This window comes from Pediculus humanus, genomic scaffold, assembly GCF_000006295.1.
Source record: "Pediculus humanus corporis 1103172107761 genomic scaffold, whole genome shotgun sequence".
NCBI lineage: Eukaryota > Metazoa > Arthropoda > Insecta > Psocodea > Pediculidae > Pediculus > Pediculus humanus.
Window position 1 is genome coordinate 737,547 of NW_002987359.1, and position 24,490 is coordinate 762,036.

Below are 24,490 nucleotides of genomic sequence, written 5' to 3' on the forward strand. Positions count from 1 at the left end.
AATATGTTTGTGACGGAAAAAGCAAATTGAAATAAACTCTCTGCTACTAATCCGGGAACTTAAAAAAAGAAAAAAAAAAATCATCGATTTACATTACAAAAAAAAAAAAACGTCACTTTTATTATTATTATTATTTTTTCTTTAATAAATATTAATTAATTATATTTAATTGTTGGAATAATTTTAATTTTTCTTCGGGCACTGTTTTAACGGTTTTTAGTTCTCTTTTACTCGAAACGATTGTTCTGGAATGTTTTAATAGAATTTCGGCAGGCAAATTTCAGTAAGATTATTATGTTTACCTTAATTAAATAAATAAAATTAATAATCTTAGAATTTTATCCGCATTTTTATTCGTCTCATCACTTTTTATTAAAATAAAAAATTCATTTTCAATAAAAAACATTTATTATTATTATTATATCTATATATATATATATATAAAGTTTTCTTTCGTTTGATTACTTTTTCTTTGTGCTAATTAATTTTTATCGAATATAACTAAACGTATTTTGATATAAATAATTTGATTAATAGTTCGAGGGGGGAGGAGGGAGGGAGGGAGGAGTATTTTGAAAGAATGAATTTTTAACTGTATTTTCAGGTTATTTCGGGCGGGTTACACTTTTAAATTATTAATCTTTTAATTTAATTAAAAATTCTTCCTACATTTTTGATTTTATCTAATCATTATGATGCGTAATTTAAAATTTTACCCAATGGCGATTATTTTAAATTTGTTTTAATATGTAACTATAATTAATACTATCGAATTAATAACTTTTTGTAAAATAACGTGTTAATTTTGCTTAGGCTCGATAAATATTGGGAGTTTGTCGGAGTTTTTTTTTTCACCATTCATTCCCCGTTTCGAAAATAAGATTATTCTATTTTGAATGAAATTATTAATAAAATTTTTCTAATAATAATGCGATCCGTATGAAATCTTTTCATTACGATTTTTTCGCACGTTCACTTTATAAAAATGCCGTTCGAATTACTTATTGGCGTTCGAATCACGGCTCGCACACAATAATTGGATATTTTTGTTTATTTTTATTCACATATGCGACAATTTTTTTTTATTTTTTTTTTTTTACGATATACTTAACCTTAACCGTTAATTTTGTTAGTCTAGTATTCGTGCGTATGTTCTAAGAAACAAATTTTATATTTTTCTGGTCTCTTTTACAAGACCTTCGTAAGTGAGCGTGGAGTAACTAGCACATAATACAATATCCAGTATTTTATTAATTTTTCTAAAAATCGATTCCCTTTTGATTTTTCACATTTTGTTAATGTCATTTTTCTTTTACCCCTTACCGTTTAGTGTTTTTCTCTGTCTCTCTCTCTCTCTCTTTCTCTTCATTGGAAAGAAATACTTTAATCATTTTACCATTATATTTTTCACGTTGTGTGTGTGTGTGTGTGTGCATCTGTTGTTGGACTTACAAAAACTTATATTGTTTATTGTGTTCTTCTAAATATTCGTGTTTCCCTAATATTGCGTCACGGATAATTAAATAATCGGGAGAGGGAGTTTATGATTAACATAAACACGAACAAATATCACAATGCTTGGCTTCAAAATGAAAAAAAAAAAAAAAAAAAAAAAAAAAAAACAAATATAATTTCCTCTGTACATGTCTGTTGTAATGAACGCCACGGTTTGCATTTAAAAATTTTTTTTTTTTTTTTTTAGAAATCTATATTTGACTTTCTTAATGTTTTTCTTCCGGAAATTTTTAAAAATATTATATTTTGTTCACGTGATTCCTTTTTCTTTCATTTTTTTTTTTTTTTATACTTCATTTTACGTTTTGCTAACAGCGAAAAACTGGTAGTGTATGTAATTGATAGAGTTGCATTCAAATAAATCATTTTAAAAAGTTGAAATAATAAAAATTTTATAATTTTTTCTGTTTATTTTATTTTTTAATTCGACAGACTGATTTTTAAAAATTATTCATAGTTTACCATGTCCCTAATTATTATGAACGTTGAATTTTCAACATAAAACTACAAACGAATTAAAATAAATCGTTTTTCATTAATGCAAGTATATATATAATTTATATTAAATTCGATTTCTGAAATGTCAATGGCTTTTATCATCATCATTTTTCTTTTAATTTAATTTTTATGAATTATTTATTAATAGAACAAAAAAAATTTTTTTTTTTTTGATTTAAAAAAGAAAAAAAAAAAAAAACAAGCGGGGTTTTTTGTTGATGGAAATAATAAATTAGTTTAAATAGAAAAAAAAAAAAAAAAAAACTTTCTCTTTTCTAAATAAAAATTTAAAACGATGAGATGATGTTTTTTTAAACATTGAAATAAAACAAACAAACAAACAAGCTTTAGTCTCACTGTTTGCAAGTGTTTTGTAACTAAATTTTATTAAGTGCATAAGATAAAAATAAATTAAACGTTTGTGAATAAAATTTCATTTTTGAATAATGCTAAATATCCTGTTTACACACAAATCACTAATCCTAATTCCACTAATGCTTTTCTTTGAAAACATTTAATGAAAGCAATATTAAAATCAATTTTCTTTTTTTTACAATCGACTCTGAGCAAAGTTGTTTTGTTACATACCTTTCCATCCTATTTTTCAAAAAAAAAAAAATTTTTTTTTTTTTTTTAATTAAAAGTGACACTTTATTGTTTTTTTTTTTTTTTTTTCTTTCACGTAATCAGATATTATAAGGACGCGGTAAAAAAATTTTTTTCTTTTGTTTGATGTTAGGTTTTATAGTGTTGTAAAATAATATGATTTATTATTATTATTATTATTATTAGGTATTATTAAAACAAGAAAAGGAAAATTTTTTTTATTACTATTTACGACATGTTTTAATATCTGAAAATTTTTTCAGATAAAAAATAAATTTTAATATTAATTAAATGTTTAAATTATATTAATAAATACTGTACTAGTGTAATTTAATGTTTAATTTTTTACCTAAAAATGCAAATAAATGTGAGATTTTAATTTAAAAAAAAAAAAAAAAAAACGTTTTAAATTCAATACTATTAAAATAACGTAAATAAATTTTTTTTTTTAATTTTCAAAAACTTGTAACGGATAATTTTTTTTTTTTTGGAGAAAGTTCTTTTTTTTCTGAATTATTATTATTATTATTATTTTTATTAATATTTTTTTTTTCGAACGCTTGAAGCGTGTTATTATCAAATTTCAATCTCCGCGATCTCGTGTATATTTTATATTTCGTGGATTTCATTTAAAAAAAATTTTTTTTTTTTTAAATCTCGGAAAATTTAAATAATTTCCTTCATAAAACTTTGTGTCGTCTAAGCCAATAATAAACTATAAATTTATCAATGTCAATAAATAGGGTACCCTTGTCTTGGCACCCCATATTTATATAAAAGCAATAAAATTCTTTTTTTTTACGACCGTAAAATGTTGCTATCAATTAAATTTTTAATTTTTTGAAAAAGCTTTCTGCGGATAACTTATTTGCGATGTGGAATTTACTCACTTAATAAAAAAAAAAAAAATGTTTTCAATGATTGAGTTCAATAAAATTCGTACAATATAATCTATTGTCTATTATATTCCTTTTTTTTTTGCAGGAAAAAATTTAATTTGCCACAAATGAAAATAACAAAAAGATTAATTATATTATTAAATTATAATGAAAAGAAATCATCAAATTTAATATTTATTTAAATTTTTCAGTTATAAAATTTTAAAATAATAATTTTATTTGCGTTTTTATACAATCAAACAAAATATATGTTCGATGTTTCATTTGTAAAATGTCGAGGGGGGGGGGAAACTCCGATGTCATAACTTATTAAAAAACCTCTATAATGATTTGTTTTAATTTTAATTTTTACCGCACGAAATCTTTTCTTTTTTCGTAACTACAAAATAAAAATTTATAAATTTTTTTTTTTTTGAATAGGAATATGAACAACAAGATGTTTTTTCTCACGGAATTAAAAGTTCTGAAGATTCAATCAGCGGGCAACCGTCTACAGTTGCCACAACTCTCGCACCAGAGTTTTTAAAAAAAAAAGAAGAATCAAAATTAAAGAATACAGAAGAAAAAAATCCCGCATGGGGACTGGGAAGATTGGTTCCTAAATTTGTTGAAACCGAAGAAAGAAAAAAGAAAAATACTCCCATGCATTACGGTAGGATTAAAAATTTTGTTTTCTACATAAATTTATATGAACGCTAAAAAAAAACTTGATTGTAAAAAAAAAAAAAAAAAAAAAACAGTTCTACATATTTCAATCAATTTCAAGTTCATTTATAAAATTAAAAATTTATCTATTGACTTTTTCTAAAAGAAATCAAATAATTCTCAATTAATTTTTCAAATACGATTACATTCTAATTTTAACGTTTACATTTTTTTTTTGTAGTTTTTCTTGACTGTAATGGTTTATATATAGGTTGTTGCTGCCATGTTAAACTTTTATAAATACTTAAATTATTATTTTAGGCGTATCTTCTATGTAAGAGAGGGTTAACAGGAATAATTTTTCTCCCGATTATTTTTTCATATTATCTATCAATTCATAAAAAAAGTTAATTTTTTTTTTTTACACACAGATTTATAATTTTAATTACACTAATTTGGGTGCATTAGTTTTCCGATTGTTTTATTATGTTAAAACTTGAGGTTCTCCCTGAAATTTCACGACTTTGAATTTAAATACATGAGAAATGCTTGGGGTTTCCCCCCCCCCTCTTTACTGAGTCAATTATGTCATGATTAGTAATTTATAATAACAATTATATTGTCACTTGTAAAATGTATTATGAATAACGTTTTAGGTCGTTTTTTTTTGTCTTAATAAAATTAATATTATTGTTTAATTCTAACCAAGCCAACTCGAACGCACTAAATAAAAAAAAATAATTTTGGGGTTTAAACAAAGTAATAAAATTTATTATTGAAATCATGTTAATTTTAAATTTTTTTGTCATTTGAAGATAAAAAAAAAGTACATTGCCATTCATTGATTATTCTTTATAATCGAAATTTATTATTTTTATAAAATATTTTTATTGATCAATTTCTATTTGAAACCAAAATAAAAAATATAAATTTCAATTCATCATTTCTTTTTTTTTTTTACGACAGTAAATTTTAAAACATTTGTTTATAAAAACGCCGGAAAAAAAAATAATAAAGAAATTTTAAAATTCAGTAAGTGAAATAAATCGATGGAATGCAAAATGGATTTTATGTTTTTTAAAAGTTAATGATGACAGAAAATAAAACAAATATTCAATACACATCGGATTCCTGTTTGCCCTGTTACCTCTTTCTTTCTTAGAAGGTTTTTTTTCTGTGTCAGGTACATTAAGAAAAACGACATTTTTTTACATTACTTATTCATTTTGCCGATGAATAATATTTAATAGTTTCGAAGAAGGCGAGAATTTTTCTAGTCACGAATCAAAAACACAAACACATACACACTTTGTCACATGCATTGATTGTTATATTAATATAAAGACTTAAAAGGATACGGGGAGAGAGAGAGAGAGAGAGAGAGAAAAAAAAGAAAAAAAAATGAAATTTATTTATTATTTTTTAAACGTAATTCGTCACATCCATCGAGTTCATATTATAAGCGTCGCTTTTGTTCTTCGAGAATCATTTCAGTTATAAATTAAATGAATGTGATTTTTTTTTTTTTTTTTCATGAATCTAAATTTTGATTCTAAAACTAATTTAAAACTTTTGTTTATCAAATAAGGTAGTAGTCAATTGAAATTTTATCTGACTCCCTAAAATTTAAATTATTTAAAAAAAAGGAAGAAACCTTTAAACATTGTACAAATAAAAAAATGATCATGTTAAATATTACAACTTTACACTTTAAATGATTTTTTAAAATAAATACTTCAACAATAACAATAACAACAACATAATTTAATACTCGCTCGCTTCGTTGATTGATTTATAAAACAAAAAAAAAAAAAAAAAAGTTTCGTTTTAATTTTTTTGAATAATGATAATTTGATATTCTACGAAACGCCTTGCATCGTAAAAAATTTTTAAACGCGGTAGTAATATACTTTATTTCATTTTTTTTTTTTTTTTTTGTTTTTTTCTGGATTTTACAGTTGCCGCTCACGAACATTACGAGCAAGTTCTTAGGCTGGGGGATTGCCACGTTCCTAGAGAAAAAGTAATAAGAGTTCACGAAGTTCATCCGGATCCTTCAAAATCTTATTCTCCCTCATGCACTATACTTCATCAATGCGGGGATGACACCGGTTGTTGTAGAGATTTAAAACAAGAGTGCAAGCCAAAGAATACAACCAAAGTGGAACTGTATTTTTTCGTAAGAAAATAATATTTATTTTTTTTTTTTATTATTTGCATAATAGTAGTAAACGCCCTGTGAACGTTCACATAATAAAATAAAATAAAATCTTCCCCCCTCCCCTCCCCATGAAAATTTCAATTGTTTTATTTTCATTATTATTAATTAATTTTTTATTTATAGACGACGACTCTCGGAAAACCACAAACGGTTGAAAAACTTTATTTTATTAATCACACAGAATGCGAGTGCCAAAAAAGAACGGATGAAATTATGCCGAGAGATTCTGAATTTCGGAGAAGTCATCATTTGAAAAAATTTTTAACCACTAACGTATTAAAAAATAATAATAATAATTGCACGTGTCCGAGCAAATACTCAACGAGACGTTTACACAATGGCACGTGCGTCTGTGACTGTTTCGATAAACAAGATGATTGTTTAATTTTAAAAAAAGGCAAAGCTCATTTTTCTTTTACCGACAAGTTGTAAGTTTCAAATATTTTTTGTATCCCTATCAAAAAAAAAAAAAAAAAAACAACGGCAGCTCTAAATTTTTAACTCGCCTTTTATTTCATATTTAGATAAGATACACACACACACACACACTATCTTGTTTCTTTTTTCTTTCTTTTTTTTTTTTTTTTATACCTAAAAGTTTTAATTTCAGTTAATTTATATTTACTTAGATGTATAATATATATATATACATGCATGTGGGATGTCATCAAATAATGAAAATAAATTTATTTATTTTAGATGCATAGATAAAGGACTTTGCCTTGCGCCATCATGTGAATTTGGATATTATATTAGAAATTTCGGGCGTTGTCCGAGCAAAAGAGAAAGTAATTACAACAGGTGGACGAGTACAATTTCCTATCGTCAATTACTGACGTAAAAAAAAAAAAAAAAAATTGCTTTTTCAATTTTTCTTATGTAAAAAAAAATTGCATTTCTCCTTTTTTTCTCTCTCTCTCTCTCTCATAAACTAATAATAATAATAATAATGTAACGATTGGTTGAATAATATTTTTTTTTTTTGTCTTTTCCAATAATTCATGAATTATTTGTAAACATTGATTGTATTCTTTATTTTATTTTAATTTTTTTAAAATTTTTCAAATGATAATAATATTTTTTAAAGTTTAAAATTGAAATTTTTTGTTAAAAATAAAAATCGTCGAAAAAAAAATTCATACGATATGGATTTAATGTAATTATTTTCATTTTAAAAAATTCTCACAATGTTATTATTATTATTATTTGTTTCTTGGTATTCATAAAAAAAAAGTATTTAAAAAGTGTATTTGTTTTACACTTCGCAGTTTAAATTAATCGAATTCCGAAAGGTATGAGAATATTAAAAAAAGTAAGAGGAAAATTTTTTTTCATCTGAACTAAAAAAAAAATTTTAACGAAAAATAGTATAAAGTAATCCATGACATAATTCGATATAAAAATAATTATAATATTAATCCGGTCATCTGGTGAGAACAGCACTTGGGGGCCATGCCACCACACGCAATGAAAGGAAATTCCAAGAAAATTTTGAAGAATTTAAAAGAAGGAACGCGAAGTACAGGAAATGACGTCATCTGGGACGGGGCCCTAATTCTCTTGAAAGTTTTATAGATAGCATCATTGATGTCCGAGGATTTATTCCTAAGGAATCGGTTAGAGACCGGAAATGAATGGTTTGAAAAACTTAGACAAGAATTCAGAAACTTGTCGTGTTTAAAAGTGAATAAATAATAATAATAATATTATTAAAATACCAATAAGTATTTATATTTTTAATAAATAATAATTTTACCGTAGACATCAATGACTCGTGCTTTAATAAATAATATTAAATTAAATCCATTGCTTCAAATAAAAAATACCATTCACGTTCTGATGACCAATCAATCGATGGATCGGTATACTTTTCTATAGCAATTTTTTACATTTTGAAGAATTGCCATGATTAATTAAAAATTTAAAAAAAAAAAAAAATAATAATTTCTAAAATATCTATAAAACTATGTATCGATTGACATTAATTTTTAGCCAAGTTATTTTTAAGCAATATCGAATTGGATATGACAATGACCGGACGAAACAGCTGCAGTGAAAAATAACAACTAAAAAACATTTTAAAAAATTATCATTATTATTAAGTTTTTTTTTTTTTTAAATGAAAAATTTTTTATTTTTATATATTGATTTACTTACGGGGGTTCGCTAACTAAATTCGCTTCGTTACTACTAACTATGAACAATGGAAAAAGAATGGAAAAAACGCAACCGCTGAAATCAATTAATAAATTACTATTAAAATTTTATGAAAAAAAAAAAAAAAAAAAAACTCAATATTTGAATTGTATAGAATTCCTACATTAAATCAATTAAATATTTTGAAGGGTATCACAGCCTACGTTAGAACCTCAACGTTTTATAATAATTATAATACATTTTCAAATCATAGTTAAGAAATTTTGATATTCGAGAATCAATTGAATTACTCCAAACATCGACATTTTTGATTTTAAAAAACCTCTCTGTCACACACACACACACACAAAGTCTTTACTTAAATTTTTTTTTTTTTTAAGTTACATTTTATCAAATAATCTATTTCTTGATTTCAATTTTTATAAACTTTGTCATAATTTGCATTTGATTTTTGAAATCAAATGACTACTATTAAAAAAAAAAATATTTGGCGTTGATTTTTTTTTTTTTTTTTTTAAGATATTAAAAGACCGCATAAAATACAAACTTTATTTTATTTTTCTCTTCTTCTCCTTCAAAAAAAAAGGGGTGGGGGTGTGGAAGAATATAAATAAACGCTTGCGAAAACGTAATTCAAAACTGTTTTTGAAAACATATTAAACATATCGAATTTAATGTTTTCTATTAATTTTAAAATTATGAGACGAGGGAAAATTTTAACATTAGTTATCTAATTAATAGAAAGAAAAAAAAAAAAAACTTACCTTACTACATAACTTCCAGGTATTGAAGTGCACAAGGCAAGAGGCAATCCAAAACCGATAAAATAAGGCCAATGATTTTCAATGTAAGTAAGCCTTCTATGAAGTTCCCATCCCATGTTAACCCACCTGTATTCAAACGAATACAAACTGTAGAGCATGCACATGTGCATTAACCATATTATTTGACCGAATGGATTAGGAAGCAAGCACACAAATACCGATTGCACAAGAAACAATATTTGAACCAATATTGAAAAAAAAGTATCAGCAACTGCGTATGATACACTTCTCGAAACAAAAACGTTTCCTCTTCTATAACGATAAGCAACATCTGCTATATCCTGAAAAAAGAGAAAAAAAAAAAAACTGACACACCTGAATAAAATTTACAATTAAAATAATTTTTTTTTTCTATCACTACTAAAATTCATTCGATTAAATTTTTTCTTGTTAATTATTATATATCTCTAACTCAATTAAAACTTTAAAAAATCTTATAAATAAGACTTACCTTTTAGGGAGATCACGCCACGTCAAATGGGTAAATTCTTTTAACTGAATTTCATGTTTGAAGTAGAAAAATTCAACGGATACGAATTATTTGTGCGGTCCGATATATTATTTTATTTAGCAATAGACGATGGAATAGCACCCATTCGTCGAAGCGTCCACCCGAAAGGTAAGTCTCGTTTTACAAAATTTTGTTTAAATAAAAAATTTTTATAAACAAAATGAAAAGCGTTATTAAATATCTTCTTTTGCAGCCTGCATGAGAAAAATTTTTCAACTTAAAAATCACACCTATTATACCTATTACAACTAAGGTCTTTCCTCAATGCAATTTATAACATAACATTTACTATGATTTTTTAAAATATTTTTTATGATGTTAAAAAAAAAAAAAAAACATTCAATGTTGTTGTATGGGTAATTTAACAAAAAAATTGTTTTTATGCTTATTTTTCATTTGAAATATTTTCATGTAATCACACTGTCGAGTGTGATGATTGATTCATTCAAAAATAACAAAAATTAAAAACTAAAAACTTTTGTCGTCCATTACACATCCTATTAGTGTCAACTCTAGTTATCCTATTCATTTATCTATAATTAAATTCAATTTATTAAAAAGCTAATCTTGTTTGTATTTAATTTAAAATGTAAATATTAATAAATTTTTCTCTGATTTTTAAAACAATTTAAATTTTGTTTCAAATAAAAACAAATTAAGTGACAGATTTTTAATAACTTAATGACGCTTCACTTTTGACAAAAAAAAAAAAAAAAAAAAAAAACAATAAGTATTACCTCAATTTTAATGAGTCAAAAATAATTTTTTTTAGTAAGATAAAACAATTTGAAAAAAAATCACATTGCAACCAAAATAAATAAAAAAAAAATTATGTCAATATAAATTAAATCGTTTTTAATCAATAGAAATTATAAATATTTTTTGAAATTTCAGGGATTTTTTTACATTTCTTATCGTTTAATAATATTCTTTTGAGCGCAAAATCCACCACATTGTTCAAGAAAGCCTCACTTTTTTTTTTTTTAATTTTTCAAATGATAATACTAATTTTCGATATAATCATTCTTAATATAAAAAAAAAAAAAAAAAAATCACACACTCACAGGCTTGTTTGCGAAACGAAAAAAGAAAAGAAAAATACACTTTCAGACCAATGTTTTCCTTAAGTCTAAACAAGAATATTTAACAATTAAAATAGGAAGTACGCTACTACATAGATTGACAGAATTCTTTTTAGAATTTTTTTTTAAACAAAAAAGTGCTTAGGTGCTCCTACATGTGGGCCTGCATTAAACACTATGATAGAAACATATGTTAAAAACTTACCATAAACCATAAATTGTTGACAATTTTACTGAGGAGCAATAAAGGTAAAACCCATACTGCACTAAAAGTCCAAGATAAAAAGGTTTTAATCAAAAACCAAACAGTACTTGTTGAAGACCTATCGCCCATGGCAAAACCAACTAAAATCTTTAAAATGGGCAATAAAATTGTATCAAATATCAATAGACTAGCCCAGAAAACTCCTCCATTTAGTATGCAACATTGAAGAGTTCTTTTAAGTATTTTTGGCTCTCTAAAAAAACAATATGAATTATCTATTACACAAAGCATCAAAATTTTATTATAATAATACACACAATCTGATTTATTGTAAAAGATGGCAATTAAAAAATTGACTTTAAAAAAATTGAAGTTATTAGAATTTTTTTTTTTTTCAAACATGTAAAATATTAATTAATATTTAATACTTACTCACGAATGGTATAATTATTCATTGCATACTGAGTCTTTGAATTTTGTGCGGATGATAATTTCTTTAACGATTTTTCTTTTATGCTCCTATCTAAAAAAAACAGCATAATGCTTCCACGAAGGCTATCAATGATGCCCAGGTACATAAATTTGAAAATATCCTAATTAAATAAAAGATAAAAATAAAAAAAGTAAGCTTGGCACGGTGCAGACAAACTTCCGAATATAATTAATTACTATCAAAAAAAAAAAAAAAAACAAGAACAAAACAAACCATTAAATAATTCATTTTGTCTCATAAATTAAGCATTTCCAAATTAAAAAAAAATTTTTTAACAAATTATTTAAAATGACATGGTCCGATACTCTGAAGTTGCGTTACGTTGTAAATATGTGGTTCAGACGAAACAACGTGGCATTAGAAAAAATATTGCCAACATAAAAATTATCTAACTAAAATCAATTACGTCATAGTAACTCTTAAAATCGTTGGTCTGCATTCGTTCACATTTTATCAGTTTGTAGGATTTATTAATTTTAGAGTGATGATGTTGTATTTCACTATAAATAATATATCCTTGTTTGAATTAATTTTTATAAAATATCGAAATCTTTGGAACGTGCTATACAACATAAAAAAGTCAAGTTGTTTAAATTAACGTGATCATTTATGAAAACGGTATTTGTTTTTTGATATTTTCAAAATGCTCAATTCCAGTAGTAAAAACCTATAGTCATTTTTTGAAATAAATATTTATTACAAAAATTAGTTACGTATTTAATTTCAATGGCAAAACTCGAATGATTTTTTTAATAATTTAATATTTTTAAAAAAAAAAAACGTTGTTTTAATTCTTAGTACTAATCAATTTATTTACAAAAATAGTTATTATTATTATTATTATTATTATTATTATTATTTTTTTTTTTTTTTTTTTTTTTTTTTGACTTTAAACATTATTTTCATTTTGAAAAATGATATAATTTTATTAATACAAGTGGATGGTATCATCATCAAAATGGGGTTTTCTTATGCAATAAACCTTAATTTTAAAATAAATTTGTCGAACTATGAAGGGGCCCTTTATTTTAATGAAAAAAAAAAAACGACTGCTTCCAAAAACCAAAAAAAATATTTTTTTTTTATGTCAATCATATCTGCGGAAGCCTGTTTTAATTTTTTTTAATATCAATGTCAAATTTCTAATGAAAATTCAATTTTTATTTAATTGTCTACTCTATATTGTTTTCTCAAAAAAAAAACAATAGTCTCAAAGTATTTAGCATATAAAGATTTTATAAATCATGCTTTTTACTTTGTCAATAACTCTAATCAAAAAAAAGAATAAAAATTTTTCAAGTTATCATTGTGAACATTGTATTATTTTTCTCATATTATTGTAATTATTATTATAGCACTGACAAATCTTGATATACACTTGTACATGTTTTCCTTTATGTATATTTCTTTCTCTGTGATAAAATTTGTGTTGAAATAGTGTTTAATTTTTTTGGTACAATTTTTTTTTTTTTCTAAACAAAACTATAACAAGTAGACGTTTAAAATGCAATAAAGTATGTAGTTATAAATATCAAAGAAACTTTTAGTGTTATCATTATTATTTTCATTATTAAAAATACCTGATGAAATTTTTTTAAGAAAGCAAAAATACAAAAAGTTTACTCATAGTGTAATAAACTTAAATTTTGTTAATTTAATTTTTTCAGTTAATTAAGCTTAAAACCTGCCATTTGAGTTTTACTCATAAGAATTTTTTCTATGATTTTGGTTCCTGATAAATTGCTCTGATACAAAAATTAAATACTTTAAAATAGTTTTTTCTCTCTCTCTCTCTCTCTATAATAATTTACTACAGACGGTTAATCACGTATGTGTATGAATATATATAACTTGAACAGTAATTTAATAATTAGACGTACATCTCTAATAACGATTTAAACAAAAAAAAAAATTTTTATATATATGTAATGTTTTTTTTTTTTTTTTTAAATTTTTATATTGAAATCGAAGTGCATATAAATATGTGCCTATAGTACATATATATATATATATATGTTCGTGTATGAATAGAATATACGGTTTAAAAAAAAAAAAAATAATAATACTGCTAATAATAAAAAACTATGGTAATCCATTTAAGAAAAAAAATAAAGAAGAAAAATGTTGACGATGGAAAGAGAGAAAAAGAGAGAGAAAGAGAGAGAGAAAATTAGGGGTCAAAATATCCTAGTTTTGGTGAGACCGTTGAGAGAATGGAATGTAGTCTCAAACCAGGGTTCACGTCTTAAACAACATTCCTTCACCGTTTTTGAATACCTAAGTCTAGTCAGTTTGAAAAAAAAATAATAATAATTTGCATGAAGATTTCATACTCAAGATAAAAATTCGCTAAATTTTAAAATAATTTTAGAAAAAAATTTTATTACGATAAATATTGTGTTAATATTTTTTTTCATGTATATATTTAATTTAATATTTTCGCCGTTTGTGATTGTTTATTAGTCTTGTGTTTTTATTATTTCATTTTCAGTAATATATTTATATATATATATATATATGTATTGTGTGCAAATACGCGCGTGAACCACCGTACACGCGGTATTTATTATTTTTAAAAAATTTTTATTATTAAAATAAAAATAATAAAAATAAAGTAAATTGTTAAAGAAAGAAGGGGAGGGAAAGTGCATAAAAAAAATTATATATATATATATATATAAAAAAAAAGGCTGTGAAACATCACACATTAGATTTTACGCTGTGATATTATTATTATTATATGATAATAATAACATTAAAAGGTTTGGTTATATATTTATTTTTATATATATTTTTTTTTTATATTTAAGAAATAATCGCGTTTAAGAAAGGTCGTAAAATATATATAATAAGCCAGACATTTTGACTCTCAAGTTTTCAATATAATTTTATTTTAATGCAATTTTTTTTTTTATAAATGTTTGCCTTTAATAAATCGTGTTATTATATATTTAAATGGAGGGGTTTAGATTTTGAATAAAATAAAATCATTATTATTTCACTTCATAATAAATCTTATTTTTTATACATTTTATTATTACGTTTTAAAATGTCAATGATTGTGCATGTATGATGGATGATTTTGCCTTGCGTGTGCGTTCATGTGTATTATGTGTGTCTCTTCACTTTATTTATTTGATTTCAAAAAATTATTCACGCAAAACAATTAATTCTTACTATTATTATTATTATTTAACTTTATAGTTGAATTTTTTTTTTTTTTTTTTTTTAAATAAATGTATGTATATAATGAAAATTTGTAACAATGAATTATGAATGATAAATATGAAAATATAAATTTCATTCTTCTCCCATCTCCTATCTATTTAATTGTTGCACAATTTCCAATAAAGTCTCTCAATTTGTTTTTTTTTTTTTTTTTTTTTTTATTAAGAGATCGGGAACGGCGTTCGACGTTCGCCGACTATCGATATATATATTCGAGTTAAGGGAAAAACTTTTGAGTTAAATGATTATTTGAATTCGAAACGTTCATGCCTTTTTTTTTTTAATTTTTATTTTTGATAAGGTAAAAAAAAATTAAATTCGAATTATTTTTAGAGTTTCTTCGTTCTTTGTAAAAAATGTAAATAAATTGTTGATTAAACTTCATAATTTCTCAGTATAAAACTTATATACATATATTTATTTATTTTTTTTTTTAAATAAAAAAAAAACGCGGAAAAATTTAATTCACGAACGTGTGAAAGAAAACTTTTCAAAAATTATTTTACGTGTAATAATTAAAGTTGTTATATGAATAAAAATATTTTGTTGACTCGCTTTTTCGATTTAATTAAATGTATTTAATTAATTATTTATTTATTTTTTTTTTTTTAGAACTAAATTAGAAGAAGGATTTTCAACATTCGGGATGTAGTAAGTATGCGCTGCAGTAGCACGGTTAGTGCGCCCGTGCAACACTGTTGCGCACCTCTAACTGCGCATCACAGCCGTTATATTGCCGTTCAACTTTTAAACAATCAGATTTTGTATTTTGTCATTCAGGTAATTAATTTATTAACCATATATTATTTTGTGAATTGAATACAATTACTGATTTTTCATTTAAACTAAGTTTTTAATAATAATTACTTTCTTTTTTTTTTTTAGACAAAATCTAAAGCTAAGGACGTTTATTCCCAAACATGTTCGTACTTAAAAACGAAAGGTATGCTCAATTGCGAGCTTTTTGGCTTGGCAATCATGTACGGTAAGCATTTTTTATTAACATAATTATTTCATATTATTAGGGTTATTATTAGTGTTATTGGCACCATTTGCCTTTGAGAGGGAAAATAAATGATGATAATACGCCCCGGTTGATTTTTTTTTTTTTTTTTATTGTTGAATAATGAAAAATATAATTCTATTATTATTATTATTATTATTATTAGCACTTATATTGACGACAAATCGTCTTGTGTTTGTAGGATTGTTTTTGTTTTAGACATTCATTCCAGGTTTTTACATTGATTCATTAGGAGTAAATGCCTGAATATCAATGATGCAAAAAAATTAGTTTTGGTTCTGTCTTTGTTTTGTTCTTATTTTGCTCTATTACAATTATGAATCGGTCATCATTATCTTTAGGGGTGAATTTTTTTGTGTGTATACATAGTAAAAGAATATAATTTTTTCCTTAAAATTACTTCAATTCAATTTCCCCCAATTGATAATTTTCCATCATTGAAATATTTCCATGTTAAATATTAAAAACATTCATTTTTGATTTACAATGGTAATAAAGGGTATAATAATTATTTTTTTAGTTGTAATTTTAATGAAAAATTATTTATTATATAAGTAAGTATATACTATAAGTATTTGTGGATATTTAAAAAAGAAATTTTTGTATTGATAGGATTTAAACTTATATATAATAATGAAAAATTATTCAAGTTTATGATAATTTTTTTTTAATTTTTGTTTTAGATCAAGAATATCTGTTTGTGGATCTTGAATGTAAACTATCTAAATATGCTCCGAAAAGTTGGAAAAGTTCTTCATCGCGAGTAAGTTTCATTTTTTGTCTTCAAGCAATAATAATTTTAATAATTAAATCATTTTTTATTAATTATTCAAAAAAAAAATAATAATAATAATAATAATAATTTTGAAAACCTTTGGTGTATTGTATCAACAAGTTTTAAATTATTTTTTTCATTAGATTTATTTGAGATAGAATTCTTGTGTGTTGCTGTTATTGAGGGCAATGTAATTTAATAAGTTATTAAAATTACACTTTATAGCTTTTATTACCTATTCCCTATTACCTAACTTTGCTAACATTACACGAATTATATTGTTTTTATTTTTTATTTTTTTCTCTTTTCATATTTAAATTTAAATTTAAAAAAAAAAAAAAAAACGTTTAAACGCTATTTGTTAATTTTACGAAATGTGTAAATAATAATATAATTAAACTTAAGATTTGATTATTTAAAGAATATTTCATTCTCAAAAAAGTTTTTCAACTGTCATATTTTTAAATACTTTGATTGAAAATTTTATCAGAATTTTTATTGACACTGCAATATATATATAAAAAACTATGCTAAATTTTTATATTTTTTCTTTTTTTTTTTTTTTAGGGCCTTGACGCTCAGGGGAAACCTATTTTCCAATTGTTTTTCAGAGTGCAGTTTTACATAAACATACCTTTTCTTCTTCGGTAATGTCAATATTTATATATACCTGTGTGTGTGTGTGTAAATGATATTTAACGTTTACCTACAATAACATTAAACAATGATTTGTATGATTAATAATACAAAAATGAAATTATTTATAATTGTTGTCCCATTTGATTTATCACGTAATCAATAATAATTTGGTTTACAACTAAAAGGTTTGTGAATAATTTAAGGAATGATATTACCCGTCACAATTATTATCTACAACTTCGAGATAACGTCATATCGAGGGGACATGTTGTTTTTTGTTCCGGCGATGAACTTTTGCTTTTATTGGCTGGATTAGCCTTGCAAGCTGACTTTGGAGATTATGATAAACTTGAATGCAAAGAAAATTATTTTCAACTCGACAAGTATTTCCCGCAAGAGCTTATAAAAAGAAACAGTAATCTTTACAAGACTGCCGTGACGTTACACAAAAAACATCGTGGTTTAACCATCGCTCAAGCCGAAATGAATTACATAAGGTTATTTTATTTTATTGAATTTTATTTTTTTATCAAATAGGTTTTATTTTGACAAAATGAAATAAAAAAAATTTCGTTTTTGTGATTACAGAGAGTCGTCATCTAATGAATTAACACTTTTAAATCATAATGTTCATTTATACAAGCTTAAAAGTAATAAAAAATTACACGATGATCAAGATGTGGTTTGGCTGGCTATCAGCGCTCAAGGAATTCAAATTTGTGAGGATACTTTGTTTAAGAAATCTCTTTTGGCAACATATTCGTGGGACAGTATTGGAAAATTATGTTTTGATGTAAGTATCCCACACTCTAGTAAATACATATATAGTTATTCTTGTAATGTGTTATGATGTCATAACATGTAAACTACACTACAGCCTGATAGTTAACTCATCCAAATACGATATATGTACATATATATATATATATTAAGTTAAGTCAATCAAAAATTTCTATTTTCATATAATAAAGAAAAAAAAATTCGAAATTAATTCCTCGAAATTGGAAAAAATGGTGTACTACACAAGTAGTGACGAGAAAAGCAAGCATTTATTATTTTTGTGTCGAGTTTCTCATCAATTCAGTATGTCGGTTCAATCAGAATTATCGGAAATCAAAAAGAAGGAAGGTAAATAAATCATTTAATATAATAAATATATAGTATTTAACATAAAATGATTAGTTTAACTCAAGTAAATTAAGAAAATATAATTTTCTAATTTTACGTCTAACTGTTTTACTTTTATTATCGAATTTGACATAGACAATGACAAATTTTTTTTCTATTTAAAAAAAAAAGAAAATTTTTTATTAATTCAGACAGCTTTACAGAGTATCGTAGTTTAGTACTTTAACATTCCTTTTGTAAATTTTTATAATGATGTTAATTGCAATAATCAAAATAATAATAATAATAATAGTTTAGTAAAAGATGAAGAGTTATTTTATTCGACTCTATAAATTTCAACAAAAATTTTTATTTTTTATTTTTTTTTTTTTGACAATAATATCAATATTAAGAGTTTGTTCTATTATAATTCATTCAAATTCAACTTGTTTATTATTGTTTAATTTATTATAATTTTAAATAAAATATATATATATTTATATATGTATGGTAGATTGATATTTAAATTAAAATTTCTAAATTTTAATTTGATTGTTTAATGATTATACTTAGAATTAAAAAAAAAAAAAAAAAAAAAAAAAAAGGAATGCAAGTAGTAATGTTTGTAATATGCAACGTTAAAGTATATATATATATATATATATATATATATTTCAGCATCGTTTGAAATTTAATAAATATTGAATTATGAATTGTTTTTATAAAAAAATGAAAATTTTTTTATTTTTAATCACTATTATTATTATTATTATTATTATTATTATTATTATTATTATTATTATTATTCGTATTTTAGGTAAGGTTTCCGATTTAATTTTCTGCGAGAATATTAAAAAACAAGGAGGATCTCATTCAAGTGTGAAAAAGGAAAAATTTTGCATTGCTACAACGACAAGTGATGATAATAATATCTTTTGTAAGGATTCTCCTTACACTGAGCCAAACATAAATGACAGTAATTTTTTTTTTAAATCGGCCGATGATTCTCTCGAAACGGAATTTCAACAAAATAATATTATTTCAAAAACGTCTTCATCGATAACTTGTAAATACAAAAATTTTTACTCGAACACGATAATAAATAATTAATAAAATTTTAACGGAATTGTATGTTATTATATTATTTCAGGCGCGTCGGATGACAACGATTTATCAAATAAAAGATTAGTTTTAACGGATTTTAACCGGGAAAAAACAAAATATGATTCCAAAATCAAAATTAAAACTTCAAAAAAAAATTGTAAACATTCTTGCGACAATATTTTTCTAAATAAATCCATGAATACTGAGAATTTGAAAAATGAATTAACTGATGAGGCGTCTCGCGATGAGGCGAGAAAAAAAAATGACAAACATATTTCGAGTGAATTGGTTTACCGTTTGAAAAATATAAATAATGTTGAAACTGGAACTGCCGTCAATTCAAATGATTTAAAATTATTAACTCGGTTCTCATCTGATTCAAATTTATATTTTTCTTTTTCTGACGACGACACGGATACTAATTCCGACAGTAACACTTACTGTCGAAATAAAAGTAAAAAAAATTTTAAAAAATTCAGTTTGGAATCAGGAATTTTTCAAAATTCAATCGAACGGTTAACATTTACGAAAAAAAAAAAAAAAAAGGATTTAAAAAATGAAGAAAGGGGAAATAATATCGAAGAAACCTGTGCGGAATCAACCAAGAGTTTTGAAAATTTTCCACGTGACGAAAAAAAGGTTTTTTTTAAAACTGATGGAACCCACGTTGAAGACTTCATATCGGAAAAAAAAAATCATCATTCGGGAACTTACCCGTCTTGTCCATCTATTTCGAGTAATTTAGATTCGGATTCGGATTATTATGTCATGTTACCCGTACGAAATACTTCTCAAAAAATAGAAAATGAAAAAAATTTTTCATCACTTTCTCTTGATTTCACAAAATGTTCATCGAAAAAAAGCTTGGAACCTGATAAATTTCAACCCGATTCGAATAAGTTTATCCCGTTGGAAAAACTTTATTTGAAAAACATTTTTTCACCACCACTGGAAAAAAATAAAATATCTTGTTCGTATTCTTCGGTGGTAGATGATTCAATTCAATCTGTAAATAATACAACAAACGTTTCGTGTTATAAACGAAGCATATTATTACCTCGAGACAGAGCGGAATCATCTAATTCCGTCAAGACCGATGCAACGCGACGCGGGGATTCTTATTTTAAAAATTTATTTATGAATCGATGCCGAAACATAAACGGGTATCAATTACATGAGAAAGATCGACACGATCCGCCCTCATCTCAAGAATATTGTGTAACAAATGAGAAAAAGATCATTCGAGAATTGGGCGATATCGCTTCGGGCAAAAATAAAAATATTATTGATGAAAATTCGCGATTGACCGTACCGATAATAATCGGAAAGAACAATTATTTGGATATACATGCTACAAAAGCAAACGATAATGCGGGAAAAAAAGATGCGATGATTCATCAGAAATACTCGTCAGTTTCTAATAATCAATTTCCGAAAAAATGGTCGTCCGCGACTACCGTTTACACTTCTCAAATCTTTCGTTCTCAAATAGAACAATATAGGCAGCAACTATATTCCGATGTTGATTATGTTATTTACCCTATGAAAGATCCGGCGATAAGTAAAAGAGAATATTTAAATGCGAAGCAAGGGAGTTTCTTATCCGCTCTCGCTTCTGAATATACGTATGGGTATACGAAATCACCAACTCCTTCTTTGTGCGCCCGTGCCGAAACTCGGACTCAGTGTAAACAAATAGAAAATTCAAATTTTATTAAAACGCATGATTCTTTTGAAAAGGCCAGGAATACAATTTCGAACAGAGGTCGCGTTAAGGTTCAGATCAACCATTCAAATAAAAGAGTTTTAGAATTTCAAGAATGTTTGCAACGAACTAGTCAAACAAAATCAATTCATGCAGTTTCTTCGAATGTGATTTTCGATCGCGGTCCGTTTACCGGTTCTGTAAACGGCACGGAATGCACCGGTTCTCTTTCCTCGTTAAACATCCCGAAAAATTTTACTCATTTCACAAGGGTAAAATCGGATGATAAAATTTTAAATTTTCACGACGGACGAAACATTTTGAACGAAAATTCGAAAAAATGTCAAATTTCTTCACCGGATGCGTTATTCATTCCTCATTCGGCCTGGGTCGTCGATGCAAAACGCGGATCGCGCAAAGTTTCGGATTCGAAAACTCAATGTAAAACACTTTGTGGAACGCGCAACTTATCCGATAGTACCTTATCACGTGATAAATATAAATCTGAGAAAACAGTCAAGTGTGATGATTTGAACGGTAAAACGATTTTGTCGAAACGAATTTCTCATTATTCGAATAAAAATGATAAAAATAAACAAATAGATATTCACACTTTGATACAGCAGAGCAAAAATTTAGACCTGCCGTTGATATCGGCTCTTTGCAACGACAAAACATTAATACAGCAAACGAATGCTTTTGTCATGCCGAAGCATCCCAGCCTTAAAAGGCGTCCGCGTGCCAATAAATCCATTGATAATTCCAGGATCAATTCAAGTTTTTCGATGAGTAAAAATTTTAATGACGCAACCGCTCATCATCACCATCAGATTTTGTCGAATAAAGAAAAATTGAAAAAAAAAAATCCGAATGAAAGTAACTCTGAGGTGACGAGGTGTGGGAAAAAAAAAGCCGTAGTCAAAAAAGAAGTAAATGCGAGCACTACGTTTTTAGATTCTTTGCTTTCCATTAAGGTTTCTAAAAAAAGCATCAGCAAGATGAAATATCCCGTGTCTGGTATGTCCACCACGCAAATATCGAGGCCTCAAAAAAAATTGTCAAGTTCGCATGTTCATCCTTTGGGTGCCGTTAGAACGGTAAAAAACCATCATGCTCTGCCTGTGCCATCCAATAGGAAATATGACTTGGTGCCATAATAAAATCGGGAAAACTTGAATTTAAGGTAAAAAAAAAAAAAAAAAAAAAAAAAAAAAAAGAAATTTATTTGATAAATATCATTTATTTTGATCGTAGCACGTTTAACACGTATATTCGTGTTGCTACGTTCAAAATATGTGTCAATATTTTATGAAATTTTTTACGTACCTACCTATAAATCATTACTGACCGTTAATCGTTTGATGTAAAAAAAACAGAAGAATAATGTAAAGCGCTCTAGCGTTTAGAAATTCTAATTACGATGATTAATATCTTTGTAATTTTAAATAATTTTTTTTTTTTTTTTTAAACAAAAATCCAAAAAAGTTGTTAAATATTTTAAATTTACAACGATTACAAGAAAAGTATTATTAAAAATAATTATTTATTACAAGTTTTTTTTTTTTTTCTTAATAATTTACTTAATTACATAATAAATTTTATAAATATGATAATTTATTAAATGAATTGCCGCCAATGAACATAAAATATAATAAAATTATTTATAATTTACCTTTTTTTCTTTTATTTTTTATTTTTATGTAAAAATTAACGAACGAAATAATAAGTTTTATAGGTTTCAGTTTTCATTTTTTTCATTGGGAATTTCCGATGTTGTTGCTGCAAACTGATCAGCAGTTTTTTTTGCAAAATTTTCCAACCTGAAATTTAAAAAAAAAAACAATTTTAATAATTTATTCATTACCGTAAATAGGATAAGAAAAAAAAAAAAGAAAATGAAATGATTTACATTAATGTAAAATTTTGAATTCCGTGAGTTATTTCGTTTGTATTGATTTTAGTTGTTAATTCCTCGATGGATTTTTTGAAATTATCAAATGCTGTAATAAGTTGACTTTGAACTTTTTCCATCTGATTTTCTTCTGAACCACTGACGTCTTTTTTTTTCCTCAAATGAATTTGAGCATTGTATCCCTATAAAATTTATATATATATATATATACAAAATTATTTAATATTTCTTGTTAAGTAAATGGGGAAAAATTAATGTTTTTTTTTTTTTTTTTTTTTTTTTTTTGTTTAAATATATTACATATTAAATATATAAAAATATATTGGCGGGGTCCGATTCGATTATCGATTCCCAACGTTAATCTTCCCCCGCGTTTGGGATACTATTCTAAATTTAAATCGAATACCCTTTTAACGAAAGAAGAATTATATTGATAGGAAAAAAACATTTTACATCATGTTACATGAACTGAACAAATTTGTTACTAAAATTTCATGAACACAACTCATAGATGTAAACCCAATCCCAAATTTAGATCTAGACAAATGCCAAAAGACGCCAAAGTTGAACACTAAGATATCAGGGAAAACTGATGAACGAAGAGCTGACCACCAAGAACGCTGGCTGAGACGTCCAGCCTCCTTTTATAAGTTCGGTCTATCGTTGGTCTTTGTTTATTGAGCAGCAATCAAGATTAGATAAGAGAAACAAAAGAATGAGTGTCTAGAAGCGAAGCTTCCAGAAATGCTGACTTTGCCTCTACGATGTGAATGCTGTCGTTGTTCCCCTTTCGTTTATCAGAAAAATAAACCACATCATAACAATATATATATATATATATATATATATATATATATATATATATATATATATATATATATATATATATTGTTATGATCTTGGATACGAGTTAAAACTGAAAGTCGATCACTTCGTTTGTAAATAATGCCGAGTAACGTCACAATCACTGATCTAGACCGAAGATGGAAGAACGTCACCGGAACACGACAAGATCAGAAGTACCATTTCTTCAGGAGTTTCATCTCCTTTTTATATGTGTCTCATTCATCGTTACTTTCACCGCAATAAAAGTTCTAATAATAAGCATAATAAAAACACAAAAGAAAGAACCTTTTGAAAGGTTCGCTTCTATTTTCTACTTCGGTACCCATTGTTACCGTTTTCGGTGTTTATAACGTCTATAAACGTCGGCGTAAATAAATTAAGGATGGGATCATAACAATAAATAGATTTAAATTTTAAATTATTCATAAAAAGAGGTTTGTTATTAATTGATTTTATATTTATTTTTTTTTTTTTGCATTCCCTGTGTGATGTTA

General features: G+C 25.1%; 3 protein-coding genes across 3 annotated transcripts; 2 read left to right on the top strand and 1 right to left on the bottom strand.

The window, feature by feature from the left end:
• Window positions 1-3,766: 3,766 nt before the first annotated feature.
• Window positions 3,767-7,544, top strand: Phum_PHUM351770 (uncharacterized protein; the record flags this gene model as incomplete). The annotated part of the gene is made up of 6 exons (XM_002427849.1): window positions 3,767-3,775; window positions 3,939-4,170; window positions 6,122-6,342; window positions 6,508-6,812; window positions 7,084-7,221; window positions 7,472-7,544. 6 exons carry the CDS (start codon window positions 3,767-3,769, stop codon window positions 7,542-7,544), a joined length of 978 nt encoding a protein of 325 aa, XP_002427894.1.
• An 821-nt stretch (window positions 7,545-8,365) lies between these two features.
• On the bottom strand, window positions 8,366-11,454 carry Phum_PHUM351780 (Etoposide-induced protein 2.4, putative; the record flags this gene model as incomplete). Its single annotated transcript, XM_002427850.1, has 4 exons — window positions 8,366-8,450; window positions 8,542-8,616; window positions 9,306-9,646; window positions 11,164-11,454. 4 exons carry the CDS (start codon window positions 11,452-11,454, stop codon window positions 8,366-8,368), a joined length of 792 nt encoding a protein of 263 aa, XP_002427895.1.
• Window positions 11,455-15,541: 4,087 nt separating this feature from the next.
• Window positions 15,542-22,395, top strand: Phum_PHUM351790 (4.1 G protein, putative; the record flags this gene model as incomplete). The annotated part of the gene is made up of 9 exons (XM_002427851.1): window positions 15,542-15,664; window positions 15,770-15,869; window positions 16,592-16,671; window positions 17,251-17,330; window positions 17,526-17,819; window positions 17,911-18,115; window positions 18,294-18,405; window positions 19,247-19,405; window positions 19,580-22,395. The coding sequence occupies 9 exons, from the start codon at window positions 15,542-15,544 to the stop codon at window positions 22,393-22,395; spliced, it is 3,969 nt and encodes a 1,322-aa protein (XP_002427896.1).
• Between the last annotated feature and the right edge of the window lie 2,095 nt (window positions 22,396-24,490).